Genomic DNA, 14,919 nt, shown 5'->3' with positions numbered 1-14,919 from the left:
ACAATATCTAAAATAATCTCAAATGAAGAATGGAAAATAATTGGATTTCTCATGCCACAAACAGTCGGAAAATACATGAAAAACGTAGCAAGGCCTAACTCCTTTAATAATAGTTGAGAACCAAAACCCCTAAGACAAATAGAATATATGGTGAAGAAATGTGAGAAGTCTTGGCAGCTGCATTTGGTGTCACAACTGGTCTACGGCCAGGAATTGAGACCGGGGTATTGGAATCCGCTGGTGAAGATGCTGTTGGGATTAAATCTGTTGTGTCTGACTGTGGTGCCAAAGCTGGTGATGTGGATTCTGGGATTGATGATGCTGCTGTATAATGAAAATAGTAATCATTACTATGTGCAAATAAATTATGTTATCGGACTAAATTGAAATCTGAACGAAAATTTTACTTGGTGTAAGAGCACTTGGTGATGGAGATGGACCATCTGATACTGGAACTGCAATAACCAAATATGACTAGTAAAGCATGCATAGATAATTACAGTATGTGGGTTAACTAATTCCAACTAACAAGTGGTGATGAAAGTCAAAATAATCATTTTATTTGTCATCTAGAAAAGATCTAGCTTAGCAAGCTACATATACAGGGGTGGATTCAGGATTGTCACTCAAAGGGGGCACTGCAACTAACATACACTACAAAAAAAAAATTTGGGGTGAATTATACACTAATATAACTAGTATTTTGAAGGAATATACATTGATAGTCGACATTATGATCGCAAACCACCTTGTAAATAGCATGAGCGTGAGTTCCCTGGTTTTATCCTTTTCTGGTGGGAAAATGCGTTAGTCTGCCTTAGTTAAATCAGTCAACTTTCTAGGCATGCTATACTTCGAAATTTTCTTGACGAATAATGTAGTTTTCTTAGAATTCTTTTGAGAATGTTTTGGATAAGAGAACCCCACTCTTCCCTGTTGGTAACTGCACTCTCAAAGAGTGTCCGGGGACTTGGCACGGTTATTCTCCACTCCTTTTCCGCTCACGCCCACACTGCTATGTATACTAGTTGTATATGGTGGTACCACTCTTTTAAATGTTGGTTGGTATATAACTCATCCAAAGATATTTTTTCAGCGATTATCGAGAAAAAAAAAAAAAAAAAAAAAAAAAAATATATATATATATATATATATATATATATATATATATATATATATTGAAATAAAAAAAAAAAATTGAACAATAATACCCAAATCAGATTAGGTAACATAAGCCCATGGTCTCTGAATAGTCCCTCTCCAAAAACCAGACAAACGATTAACAAATAGAAGTTTAACAACTTCAAAAACTTGTGTTTCGCTCGTTTCTTATATAAAAAAACCAGATTCGAGGGAGAGGAGAAAAAAACAACAGAGACGTATTGCAGCAGGGGAAAAAAGAGGGTGGTGCAGCCTTGGTAGTGGTGGTGGTGTTCGGAGAATCAAGAAACAAGAATATCATCATCATCATCACCAATAAAAAATGGCAAGGCAATCAAGAAAATGGATGATACTAGTAGCAACAATATGGATTCAAGCATTTACAGGGACGAACTTTGATTTCTCATCATATTCATCTGATTTGAAATCAGTTCTTGGGATATCACAGGTGGAACTTAATTATCTAGCAACAGCTTCAGTCGTTCAACTGTTCATACTAATATTTATTTTTTGGGTAGTTGTGGGGGGGGGGGGGGGCGGGCTGTAGCCCCGGTCAGCCAACCTATAGATCCGCCGCCCCTGTACATATATGACTGCACCGTGATCACAATGTTTAAACTTTAAAGAGTCAATGGATGATTAAGAAGATGTTAATACTAGAGTGAATTACAATTTGATATGTCAAATTAACGATTGCCAATATGCTGTTGTATATGAAAATCAATACCTTGAGATGGCAGCGGTGCAGCAGAGCCTACAAAAGTACAAAGATTCACCATTAGTACCATTCAAGTAGTTGAATAAAGGAAGCGAAATTTTATTTCAGTTAAATTCATATATCTAAGCTATATGTGAGAGACATGCATACTTAGCATACTCCACTAGCAACTAGTACATACACCAACTCCCTCTAAGCGACGTGGTACCAAATTCTTACCTTTGCATTGGACAGGAACACCTCCAACTTTACAAGCGCGAGGGAGCGAAATGGAGAGAGTTCTATTGATAGGTAATTGAAATGGAACATTGGCAGTAAGTAAAAGACAAGCACAATCCATTCCAGAACTTAGCAGAGTCCTAACTGAACCGCAACATTGGCTAGTTGGTAATCCTGACCCATTGGCAGTGCTTCCAGTTATGAAGTTCATACAAGGTGTGAAGCTGCTAATCATTGAGGCTGTGCAGGGCGTCGTTATCTGACTGTTACTCGGCATGATTGATATTAGTAGGACCATCATCAATAGTGCGTTTTCGCGCCCAAGCCACTTAGTTGCTTCCATTTGTCTAGCTAGTTTGTATTAGGGATGGTGGCCTGGTACTGGACTAGATTGGTATCTTATAGAGAAATGGGGCATCAAATGTGTTTATGTTTGATATAGATATTAATTAGGAGATTGGGAATTTATAGATATAGATGGAGTTGTTCAAGTGGAGACATGGAGGGAAAAAATTAGATGGTAGATTTGAAGTTGGGCTTTGAGGTTCAACAACTTTTAACTAATTTTAACCACCTTCTATTTCTTGTTTGAAACTTTGAGCCAAATTTAGGTTGAATTGGAATGTGTGACCATGGACCAATCCTTTTGATACACGTCATAAGGATCATCTACTAGGGACATTAGTGAATTTAGCGAAAAAAAACACAGAGAGAGGAAAAGCCAAAGTAACCAACAGGCTATAACGGTTTATGTAGATGGTACCAAGTTAATATCATTGTTGCTTAACTAATATCTTATTATGAATATTACAAATGGGGATGTAGCTCAAATGGTAGAGCGCTCGCTTTGCATGCGAGAGGTACAGGGTTCGATCCCCTGCATCTCCATTTTCTTTTTGTTTTTGACTAGTGGGTGCGAAATACATTGGATCAAGAGATGGCCGGGCCTGTTATTCTTAAACCCATCATGTCTGGGCCTATATTTAAGGGAAGCACTTGGAAGTTTAATATATCCATATCCAATAAGTAATCCATATCCATATCTATTAACTAATACATATCCATATCTATTAACTAATACATATCCATATCTATATCCAATAACTAATACATATCAATTAACTAATCCATTGTGTTTTAGAATTTGTTTTTTTTTATCCCATGCGTACATTTGAAATAATAAAATAATGAGTAATCCATATCCATATCTATTAACTAATACATATCCATATCCATATCCAATAACTAAACTAATCCATTGTTCTTTAGAATTTGTTTTTTTTATCCCATGCGTACATTTGAAATAATGAAATAATGCGTAGATTTGTTTTTTGTTTTAGCATAACACATGAAAGGACAATTTTAATTTATATTAAATTAGAGAGCAGGCCAAATTCAGGGTTAGTTTGGTAAGAAGGCAAGTAATTATTTTTCAAATAGGAACTATTTTAAAAACTTTCTTGACGATGGCTCACTATGAGCATCTTGGGAGAAACGGATATTAATATCCATATCCATATCTATTAACTAATACATATCCATATCTATTAACTAATACATATCCATATCCATATCCAATAACTAATACATATCAATTAACTAATCCATTGTTTTTAGAATTTGTTTTTTTATCCCAAAGCGTACATTTGAAAAATAATGAAATAATGCGTAGATTTATTTTTTGTTTTAGCATAACACATGAAAGGACAATTTTAATTTATATTAAATTAGAGAGCAGGCCAAATTCAGGGTTAGTTTGGTAAGAAGGCAAGTAATTATTTTTCAAATAGGGACTATTTTAAAAACTTTGCTGACGTGGCTCACTATGAGCATCTTGGGAGAAACGGATATTAATATAGGTAGGATTGCTCTTTTCTTATGCCAATGATTTTGTTTTGCTTTGACCAGAGTGCCCCTAAATGCTCTTTTCCCATTAGGAAAATTAATCATTATAAAAGGCATCATTTTATTTTTATATACACGTTTATGCATTTTTTTCTCCGACTGACTGACTGACGTAGTAAACAATTATTCATCAGAAGGGAAATTTTTTATCAATCAATCGTAGATGCATAGAGCTTGTTCGCCAAATATCAACTTTAGTTCTCACTCCTTTGATTTAGCCATTTTCATTCTAAATGACGTAATTTTGTCTAGAATTTTATTTGTTTAATGAATGCATTTCGTTATTTCTTATTAGTTAAGGTTTTGTCTAGGTTTTTGCTAATAATTTTGATCAGGAATCGATTGGATATATACACAAAATTTCTAGGTTTTGTTTTATGTTCATATCTCAATTATTCATTTTATTGTCTTTTTTTGTTTAGTTAATAAAATATGATTCGTAAAATAGAGCAAAAAGAGCTTCGACTTGAAGAGTTTCAATGCACCGTTGTTGATTGCCTTAAGGAAAAAATTAAATCTATTAACGGTCTCGTCTGTCATGATAAAGATGTCCACCCAGGAGCAACGAACTAATTGTCAGAACAAGGATTGCAACATGGTTATTTTCATAGTTATCAGACCCAGTCCGAACACTGACCCGACAAATGAACTGGGTCACCAGTTCAACCAGTGGATCACTGGTTCAACCAGTGGGTCAATACTTAAGTTGAAAATATTATATAATTCACTTAGTACATATATTTTCACAACTTTATTAGTGGCCCAGGTGGTCTTAGAGCTATTTCATTTTCCAATAAACCAAGATTCGGGTCTATACAGGTTGTTGTGGGACTAAACTATCCGGGTTAAAGCGGTTTACAAGAAAACCGGACGAGTTAATCGGGTTTGGCCTAGGTCTACTATGTGACCCAACCCGGTTTGGTGACCAGGTCACTAGTTCACCGGGTCAAACCACCGGGCCGGGTCTGATAACATTGGTTATTTTCATCACAAAAAATTAACAAAGATGGCCAACTTGAACCTTGAACTATTAATTTTTTTCAGAGGTGATGCTTTCTTAAACCAATAAAAAAAAAAAATGGTTCCACCTATTGCCAATGACCCAATTTCTTTTTAAACAATAGACTTTAAATATTGTATGAAGTAGTATGTGTTTCTATCCTAGAATTCATTACATACTAGGGTATGCCTGTGCCTACGGCCCGCGAGACCTCAACGCGCCTGCGACATTATCCCGACAACTCATCGCGCCTTCGCCAAAGGCGCATAACCGCGATCTTAAGTAAAATATTGACACAAGACCGGTAAAACAACTCAATTTATAAATACACCGCAAGGCCATCCCAATTATCCATTATCTATAAGCCCAAATCAATTGAGAAGCTAACGGTTTATAAATAGCCCAACAATTTATAAGTCCAAAATTACGCAATTGTTGACTTTTTGGTTGATTTTTGGATAGATCCCATAGTATTGATTACACTTAATAAAATTACACAAACTCTCCAAACACTTGGATCTGCCATGTCACAACTTAGAAAAGACAATGGCAACTATTGGATAGAGTCTCTGTGGGCTCCACACCATTGCTTTTTATTAGATAGATGTTAGCAAAATGCATGTGCTCTGCACATGAATGACAAATAAATTTTATTGGAAAATATGTGAATATGAACACACGTACAGTTGTAATAGATATACACTCATCCGAAAAAAAGGGAAAATTAACATGTATGACAAATACTTCTTATTCCGATCAAAATTGATAGTTGGGCATAATTTTTCAAACCTCTTTTGTTTGAAAATGTTGTTAATAATGAATCTTACAAAGTCGTATAATTGCTACATATTCATTTTAGATGTTAGTTTGGCACTGAAATAGTTAGTACATAATCCAAAAAGAATAGAGGATTGTATAAACAAAACATTACACGAAGTATGGCATCCAATTCAAAGCTCATGTAAGCAATTTAGTAGAACATGAGACTATTATGCTCCAACGTTCTTGATGGCGGAGTGTAGGTTCTTCATCAGATTACCAACTTATACACCAGACGTACAATGATCGTATGGATATCCATGGATTCAAAATGAAGAAATGGTACACAAATCTATATTATTGGTGCAACTCATCTGACTGTAGCAATGAGAAATACCATTGTTGAAGAATTCGGTCTAGACAATAGAGTAGAACATGTGTTACACATGTTGATCTTTGTCAAACATCAACGACGTGTCAGTTTCAGTGACCTGATCTCCATGATTAATCGAGTTGCTGATGCCATCAGGTATGAGCACCTCTGACTTGAAGTAGAAAAATTCCAGCTCAGAATGTACTAATAAAATTTATTAAACCAATAATTAAATTTCAAAACAAAACATATACCTTTCTACTATATACTCCCTTCTTTGTTTATCCAAGTGGCAGAAACTCAAACTGCAATGCAAATTGTGTAAGTTTTTAAGTCGGAAACATACAATACATGTGAATAACAATGACAGGATGATGTAATTGTATAGTACACATAGGCTGGTTAGAAACCATCAATAATTTTGAAATTGAAGCACCTAAAGCACCATGGCGCAATGTCTTTGATGATAGCTGACTAAGTAATAATTTATGAAAACTTATGTAGCACCAATTTACCAAGGCCGGCCAAGATACCTAGGAACAAATTTATTGCCATATAGCATCACCAATGCCACACACTTTGAGAGTAAAAAATTTGTAGTGACAAAGTTAACAATAAATCTAACACTATCGTGTATAGGCAATTGACACCCAACAATATAAAACAAATAGTGAAATAAACTTAAATTAAATGGAGATGGTGTAATTTAGTCTGACCTCGTTACCTAATCAAAATTGCAATCCAAGGTTGCTGGATCTGAGCATGTCTTTGTAAACAACGTTTCTAGTATGGCATCCATTTAAGTCATGTAAAGCTCCATTCTTGACCACATCTTGGTTTTTATTTTTCTGTTTTTGTTTTTTTGAGACTCCTCATTACTCATGACTGAACACATGGTCCAGTAAGTAGATACCAACCTATAAGTATGTAAAATAGAAAAGCACCAGATAACACTAATGTAACATGCGATGAATTCCAGTAGCTTCGATCCTAATTAGCGATGGTTGGAAGAGAACCTAAGGGGACCTGAAACGCTTAGCTCCAATGGTGATTACTTGACCATGAGGGAGCTCGTAACTCTTTTCAATTGAGGAGTTGCTATTTGTTGTTTCAAGTTCCTGCTCGTAGTCAAGAGCTACACAGGCAAGCTTATCTTTTTACTCACTTGTCTATCAAATTTCATTCCGCAAAGTCAAGACAAAGGATGATATGGGGAGAGCATAACCTTCATAAATGGGGACTGTGTGACGGACTCCATCACCAGAATCCAGCACAATACCTAAAAAATAAAAGAAATATATTTATCACAGTTCCCAAATGACAAGAGCGAGGTCAGATAAGGTTGTTTTCAATCCTAAAAACACCAACCTATTGTACAACCACTGTCATAGAGAGAAAGAATAGCTTGAATTGCAGCATACATGGCAGGGACGTTGATCGTTTCATACATGGTCTGTGTCATTTTCTCCCTACTGGCTTTGGGATTAAGAGGTGCTTCATTAAGAAGGCAGGGTGTTCCTCTGGAGCCACACAAAGCTCATTGTAAAAGGTATGATGCTATATTTTAAAACAATAATTACATAACTCATAAGCACGCCAAGTTACCAACTTACCGAAACATCCCACTAAAAGTATCTAGATTTTTTCTCTAAATGCCATCATGAACAAATTCATATAATAATACTTAAGAGTTCAAAGTGGCACAATGAAAAGGAAAAACCTAACTAACTAACTGAACTGAATTGGTTGACAATGAACTAAACAATGTTAGTGTAGTCATAATCTACTTGGGTCAGCGGTTAAATACTTACTCTAAAATTTGCTAGAACTAGCCAATTGATTAGCCTAAAATTGCACTACGAAGGAACCATTATCTTTCACAGTTAATCCTACGTTCTAAATTCTGATCCAACACACCCAAGTATCCAACACTCTCATAAAGCTAAAACTATATAATTTTAAAATAAATTATTTGTTATCAAGATGTGACGACCCATTGAAAGTATCAACTAACATCAAAATTTAGTTTACCAAGATGCTCATGATGTAATATACTAATATGGTCTAAACTAATATAGATTTTCCAAACTTAACCCAACATAGAGAGGAAGGATCGTCTTCCAGGTGGAAGTATTAGAATGAAAAAGAATAAGCAAGAAAAGGTTCCTTTTTTTGGTATATATAGTAACTAATATTCTATCTTGGCTGTGTCTCAATTCCAAACAGGCGAGTATTTGTTTTGAAGTCACATAAGATGAATCAAATAAGAGTACTTGTACCCTGGAAGTCATTGGAAGTAATATCTGAAGGATAAAATAAAAGAAACCAATTATTACGTACTTAAAAAGAGAAAGGAATTGAACCTTCGTTGATGGGCTTAGGTATGAGTTTGTCTATGGAGACCGCTGTCCAGTGTTCTTGACTTGTGAAGATCCGAAGAGGATTAAAACAACAAACTCTAGCAATATGCTCATATTTTAATCATACTTGAAGCTAGTATTGTTCACTAACACACAAAAGTAAAGAAAGGAAGAGAGATAATTAGTGGATTAGCAAATGAGTGGAATAATTAGTTAGCACTCTTATATGTATAGTGCACATCAATAAGTGTGCTAGCAGCATGACAAATCACAAAAACACAGTGGTAGACTTGTAGCATTATTAAGGTGGTGATTCAACCAGTGGACAACCAAGTTGCCAAAAGAAAATAATAACATGGACTGGTGATAACCGACTAAAAATTGAAGTGTCAAAGCTTAGGGATTCATGGAAGCAAGCACTGAAGTGGAAATGCAAACTTTGCTAATTTGATATATTGATATCAATATAATAATATTGTAAAGACACAATGTTAGACACCAGTAAGTTTATATTATTACTACATGATAATCTAGAGCGAAGGCAATGAATATAGAAATGAAACAAAAATTGTGATATTAGGATACTTGGGCAGTGTCCATATCTGACCAAGTTTTGAATGCATGCCACATTGAGTTGAAAGAGTCCAGATCCAACAATCCTTGCATATCTGGTAAGTTATCACAACTTACATGGAAAAACTTGGTTCTTTTACCTTTCCTATTTTGGGGCGCTCCTTCGACTTGGATAGGCTACTTCGGATATGTGAGACAACTCCCCAGCATGTCAATTTATTTGCTACATCATCAAGTCTCAATATATACTCTTCTTCAGTCGGTGGAAAAGATCTCTGAGAGAAATAAGTCAAACTAGTAAGTCGAAACACATACGTGCAGTTGTGCAGAGTTCAAAGTTCATTACTACTACTCTGTAGCAAAAACCTTATGGGAAATTCTAAAAAATTATGTGATTTACCATGTATAGGAATACTACCAATGTATACTATCATTCAGAAAGCTATATTAGGTTACTGTGCCATGTCGGATGTGTGGGGTTGTGTTGACTGGTGAGTACACAAGCACATGGTGATATAGAATATTGATCTTTTTAAACAGAAAGATATAGTGCAGGCAACATATTGAAATGAAGTACCAAGTGTGCATCTTTAATTATGTCCATCTGATACAATTCTAACCTGTTCCATGTACTTCCACATAACGTTCAAAGCCAAGAGACTTTTTCCCATGAATTCCTGTATCAAAGCATTCTAATTAACAATGCATCAGGTGAAACAAAATGACCTAGAAAAAAAACTATTCACACCATAAATATTGTGAGCCAAAATCCCAGTATTACAGATTGAACATGCTAATGTAATCCAACACAAAACATCCTCTCTCACTTATAAGAAAGTATAAAAGAGCATGCATCAGAATCCACTATATGAAAAATCAGCTTGTCAGTGCTGATGCTATGTATCTCATTGAGCAGCTTATTACCTTCTTTATTAGTTGGACATCATATGATCTGCCATATTTGTTCTTGATAAGAGTTGCAAGATCTACCCCACTAAAGGTCGAATCATCTGTCCCTACAATCCTTTCCAGATCATCACAGAATCCATTATTTACCTGAAAGAAAAACAGTATAAGTGCAAAGCCTAAAGCTAATATTCTCCATGCATGACGAATGTTAAGTTCAGGTAGGCATAAATAGAACATAAAAGTCAACATACCACTCCAGTTTCTTCGTTGGAAGATTCTCCATCGTGCTTATCATCTTTTGAGTCACTTGGATCTGTTCCATCATCCAGTGTACTGGAATATACTGTCCTAGAATGCATAGTCCTTCCACACTAGTTGTCACCAACAACAAGGTGAGAACCTTGGTTTAAACATGATCCCGAGGAAAGAAAATACAGATGATATAAATCTTTATAAGTTCTTCCTTTGACCGCATCATCTTGAACTCTGAAAGACCAACTCTGTAGTTTGCTTGACAAAACACTTGTCATCTCTTGTATCCACCGTGATAAGAGTGCATTTAAGTTAAGGCTGTATGTCACAACAAGACCTGCCATACCTGCACAAAAGCACTTCCAACACCTTAAAGATTTGATAATAGGGGACTGCAGTAAGTGCTAAACTCAAACTATATTTATGATACATTGTCATCATCTGAAGTTAAGTATTGGGATGCTTTTCAAGAAAATGAACAGGACTTGGATATAAAGAGAAAGAATGGAAGAGTTTTATACTTGGATCTCCGTGTGGCATTGCAAAAACATGCAGAATGCAAAGACAAAATTCGAGAGTAATTCCATGCGCAAGCAAAGCCACTCAATGGCAGCTATGCTGCAGAAGAAAGGGCGAGCAAAACAGTTAAGAAGATACAGATTCCTCCTCACGAATCGCTTCTCTTGACCAAAGCCTCTAATTGTAGCCACCCTAGCAATTGATTCTCCAAAGAGATGGATAACAGGTGATTTCTAGATGCTAACAATGCGAACAAGTTCCCTGGAAGAAGCCATGTAATATTTCTGCATTCACAAAGAAACAGTTGAAAAAGAGTACATATACTATTTTTACTAATTAATAGATTGCTTTCACCTTGAGATTTTAACTAACAGAGCAACAAATCCATCGAAAAATAATATGGTACAAACAAAGCACGAACATAATCAAGTCACAACTGCTTAACTCCAAGTCCCCAACATTCAAAGTTTTAAATTGTGTCAAGTGGGATGCACATGGTTCGTATAATTGGATGTAAAAATGGTTGATATATTTGTAACAATGGGAAAGAGGTTAAAAATATATGGAAGTACAAAACATAACTATGCTGCATCCTAAATTGAAGAAAACATATACCATAAGAATCTTGTAATAATTAAATTCATACCTGAAACTCATCTGATATTCTTGACCGCACAAACCTTTCCCAATATTCTTGTGAACTCAATTTCTTGTATGCCTCAGGTGGGCTTCTTAACAACAGCTGTGAAAACCATTACACTATCCCCTCTTATTGTGACCTTTAGTCAAACACTTTGCCATTGCGTTTATTGCTGCCTATAGAGCGTGCACTATATTTCAAGGTCTTACGATATCAACTACCTGGATGCGTGCCCCTGATCTCGTCTACAAATTTTTGATGGTCTCTCCTCCCCTGCCAATAATCAAACCTACCAGAAACAAATAATATACAACCAAAGGTGATGGACCGAGAGAGAGAGAGATAAATGAAATTCCAGCGCTCCTTGGGGATGTGTTCTCTGAGCTTGATTGTTTGTTTTCAAATTGCTTCCATTAATAAGTTAGAAAGAAAAAGAGCGAGATCAACTTTCACAACAATCTCATGGATTATCAAAAAGATCAATATCAAGTTTTTTTTTTCAATAATCGGCAATGGAGAGATTATGGAGTTGGAAGAGTGGGTAGATTTTGGGTTAGCGAGAAGAAAATAATAGATGGTTTACTTCCTTTGCACTCTCTCTCTCTCTCTCTCTCTCTCTCTCGTCTTTTCATTTTCTAAACGTCTCATTAATTTCCTTATTTAATAACCTAATTAAATTGCTAATTAATTGTATTTATGGCGGCGTACAATTTGATTTGATAGCGTGGATTTGGTTTTTTAATTTACCACCACATGAAATGACTGATTACTCTTGTTCAAATGGGTTAAGCAATCCTTCAATTTAAGGAGAAAATGGGCATTATAAATTCACTAAAGGCGAAAAAGACCAAGTTATCATTGTAAATGGTATTTGGATGTTTTGATTTAATTATTTATTCAGGGGTATTATGCGTCAGAAAAAGACCCGAATAAATTTAAGAGGCCACGATCATTATAGGATATGCTACTAGTAGAGATACTAGTAAATGGGCACGTGCATTTGCACGTGCTATGAGGATAGTACAATTTAATTGGGGAAAAGGAACCGAAGAATGGTATGGGAGGTTAGAGCATCTCTAAGTGGTGGTAGTATCACCTTCAAATTTGAAGGCGAAATTTGGAAATTTTGACTAATTCTAGATTGTTGCAAATATCGACCGCAAATTTGATTGTAGGGTCTACCACGCGTGCCATTGGTAATATCGCGCACCAGTACTATTGTTGCACGCCATTAGCACTGTTGCGCGGCATTATCAATGTCGCGTGCTATGATTATTTAAATATCGCGCGACAGTCAGACTTTTGTCATTTCACACATTTGTTTTCAACATAGTTTCTCTAGTTCTAACAAAAAAATGGATTCCAACGACGAATACATCGATAATAACCAAACAAGATGGAATGGTGACGGTGAGGAAGATCAAAACAATGGTAATAGTGCATTGGTTTGGAGCAATCCCATGGGTGATCTAGATGATGAACCAGGAACTTCTGGAGCTGAAAATCAGGGAGCTGAGCCAGACGATCCATTACTGCTTTAGTATCAATAAGTCGATTTTGAATTTCCTGCTGAGCCTATGGATTTCAGCCATCTTAGATCGGTGCCTAGGAGGTGGCATGATAAGCATGTCTCAAGAGTTGTTCTTGAACAACAGGTATGTATTTTAATTTCATATATTAGCAGTAGTAGTAGTTAAATACGTACATTTTTATTTTTATTTTTTTAATTTTAGTTTCATTTTGCATACATCAGAGATGTGTTATGTATAGGGTTCGGTGCACTCCACGTGCATTTAAGACGTGGTGGGATGATATTAAAAATGTTGGTGCACTTGGCCATGTTAGAGATACAATTCTAGCGACTACCTTCGATCATCTAGTTGACATACCTTACAATAAGACTGACATTCAGGGAGTTATCAATGGTTTAGTTAAGAGATGGTGGGATAGTACACATACTTTTCACTTCCCTCAGGGAAAGTTGGGTTTCACTCCACTAGATTTTTGTATGATATCTGGTTTGAGTATAGGATTAGGTCATCCGTTGAGATATAACATTGAATTTCAGAGTTTTGCCCAAATGATGACTTTCTTCCCTTGTCTGACCGAGGAGTCATATGATAGCGCTGATATTAGGATTTATGGTATCAAGACTGCATACATTACACCATTGACTAATGATGATGGGTTGTAGTTTTTAATAAATTATTTGTAACTTGATTCTGATGATGGTCAAGTACATGTTGATGAGTATGTAAGAGCTTTCTGTCTGTATTTGATGGGCGTCTTGTTTCTTCCTTCTGGCCATTCCACTATTAACTTGGGGTATCTAGCCAACTTTGAGCACTTGCATGAGTTGGGTGGTACGGTATTGATTTTGTTGGAGCCATATGCTATAATTTGTTGCGTTGTTTAGATAGGGTTTCTCGGTAGACTAGTGTTGTCAGTAGTGCCCAGATGGGAGGGTTTGTCATTATCTTAGAGGTATGGTTTTATGAGTATTTCCGTGTTGCAAATCCTATCCTCACATAATACACCGATGAAAGGCCTAGGCTCAGGACTTGGCATGGACCTCATCAAGCTCGTCTAAACAGTGAGATCAGTCATAACATAACTTCTGTCAGAACCCCCTTCGAGCTTAGCACACAGACTTCTATTGTTTGGAGGCCTTGGTGGACATCTGTGCACGTCGACGCGAATGACTGTAAATACACATTGTTCATTTCTCATAGGAGGATTGTATTCACTTGTGGGAGTGATATGGACTGGTATTTAGTGGATAGATGTTACAGACAACTCACACCATGCTTTGGTATCCCCCCTAATCCGCCTACCCATGTATTAGAGGCTAAGGACATGACCTTACAGCAAGTCATCGAAAGAAACGTGGATTGGAGTTGGCCAGTAGCTTATGACCTAGTTACATTGTAAACTTATGAGCAGTATTACCGTTATTAGTTTAAGGTATCTATTGGTCATTTGCTCCCAACTATGGTTAGTACAGGCAACATTCATACGGTTAACAGAATGGATGTCAGACATGAATATCAGATTGGCCAGCCGTCATAGCCGATGTTTCAGCATGAACCTGTACACACATTTGTTCCAGTGCCAGATCCCCCTTAGTCAGAGTGGCCTTGGGTTTTCAATTTGAGTGATCCGAGTGGCCAAACGATTTACCATCCCATTTCTTCTATTGATGACACTCACGTCGTACAGTTAGAGCCTGACCTTGGACATTTACCTCTGGTAATTATTTTTGTTTATTATGAAAATGTCATAAATTATTAATGAATAATTATTTTAGGATGAGCTACGCATGAGATATGAGACAATCATTCGTGTAAATGATGGCATGCACTCCTTGGTATTCACCTATAGTGTTGAGAGAGAGACTTCTTTCCCAAGCTCATGTGGATTATGATGATTTGCAACGCCAGGTTGATGAGTTATAGGCTTAGATTGATCGCACAAGGATGAGTTCATCACATAGACAGATGGAGAGTTCAGCACAAGGACAGTTGAGGAGGA

At 36.2% G+C, this 14,919-nt stretch overlaps 2 protein-coding genes, 1 long non-coding RNA gene and 1 other non-coding gene across 5 annotated transcripts; 1 reads left to right on the top strand and 3 right to left on the bottom strand.

The window, feature by feature from the left end:
- Positions 1-27: 27 nt before the first annotated feature.
- Positions 28-2,552, bottom strand: EDA4 (Bifunctional inhibitor/lipid-transfer protein/seed storage 2S albumin superfamily protein). 2 transcript variants are annotated; one of them, XM_086590138.1, is made up of 4 exons: positions 2,099-2,552; positions 1,889-1,915; positions 408-455; positions 28-321 (listed from the first exon to the last, which is right to left on the bottom strand). In XM_086590138.1, exons 1-4 carry the CDS (start codon positions 2,439-2,441, stop codon positions 104-106), a joined length of 636 nt encoding a protein of 211 aa, XP_086446264.1. In that variant the 5' UTR covers positions 2,442-2,552; the 3' UTR covers positions 28-103. The 2 variants fall into 2 exon arrangements, with proteins under 2 accessions (XP_086446264.1, XP_086446263.1); XM_086590137.1 differs by having other exon boundaries at positions 28-324; positions 2,099-2,549.
- A 361-nt stretch (positions 2,553-2,913) lies between these two features.
- On the top strand, positions 2,914-2,986 carry TRNAA-UGC (transfer RNA alanine (anticodon UGC)). Its single transcript has one exon. It is a non-coding gene; the product is annotated as a tRNA-Ala (tRNA).
- A 4,024-nt stretch (positions 2,987-7,010) lies between these two features.
- LOC147518228 (actin-66-like) lies at positions 7,011-7,585 on the bottom strand. The gene is made up of 4 exons (XM_086593861.1): positions 7,504-7,585; positions 7,361-7,414; positions 7,191-7,270; positions 7,011-7,052 (listed from the first exon to the last, which is right to left on the bottom strand). Exons 1-4 carry the CDS (start codon positions 7,583-7,585, stop codon positions 7,011-7,013), a joined length of 258 nt encoding a protein of 85 aa, XP_086449987.1.
- Positions 7,585-10,125, bottom strand: LOC147518227 (uncharacterized). Its single transcript, XR_015214022.1, has 5 exons — positions 9,993-10,125; positions 9,689-9,745; positions 9,209-9,343; positions 8,499-8,641; positions 7,585-7,655 (listed from the first exon to the last, which is right to left on the bottom strand). It is a non-coding gene; the product is annotated as an uncharacterized LOC147518227 (long non-coding RNA).
- Between the last annotated feature and the right edge of the window lie 4,794 nt (positions 10,126-14,919).

The sequence above is a fragment of the Coptis chinensis genome, chromosome 2 (assembly GCF_015680905.1).
Source record: "Coptis chinensis isolate HL-2020 chromosome 2, ASM1568090v1, whole genome shotgun sequence".
Classification (NCBI taxonomy): domain Eukaryota; kingdom Viridiplantae; phylum Streptophyta; class Magnoliopsida; order Ranunculales; family Ranunculaceae; genus Coptis; species Coptis chinensis.
Note: the sequence above shows the minus strand (reverse complement) of the source record. Positions and strands in the feature narration are given on the sequence as shown.

Coding starts and splice junctions, on each gene's coding strand:
- EDA4 (XM_086590137.1), bottom strand. CDS start 2,441: ATGGAAGCAACTAAGTGGCTTGGGCGCGAAAACGCACTATTGATGATG. Junction 1,916..2,098: donor TGTTCCTGTCCAATGCAAAG/GTAAGAATTTGG, acceptor GTACTTTTGTAG/GCTCTGCTGCACCGCTGCCA. Junction 325..407: donor ACCAAGTGCTCTTACACCAA/GTAAAATTTTCG, acceptor TTCATTATACAG/CAGCATCATCAATCCCAGAA.
- LOC147518228 (XM_086593861.1), bottom strand. CDS start 7,585: ATGTATGAAACGATCAACGTCCCTGCCATGTATGCTGCAATTCAAGCT. Junction 7,271..7,360: donor CACAGTCCCCATTTATGAAG/GTTATGCTCTCC, acceptor TTGCCTGTGTAG/CTCTTGACTACGAGCAGGAA. Junction 7,053..7,190: donor ACGAGCTCCCTCATGGTCAA/GTAATCACCATT, acceptor ACATACTTATAG/GTTGGTATCTACTTACTGGA.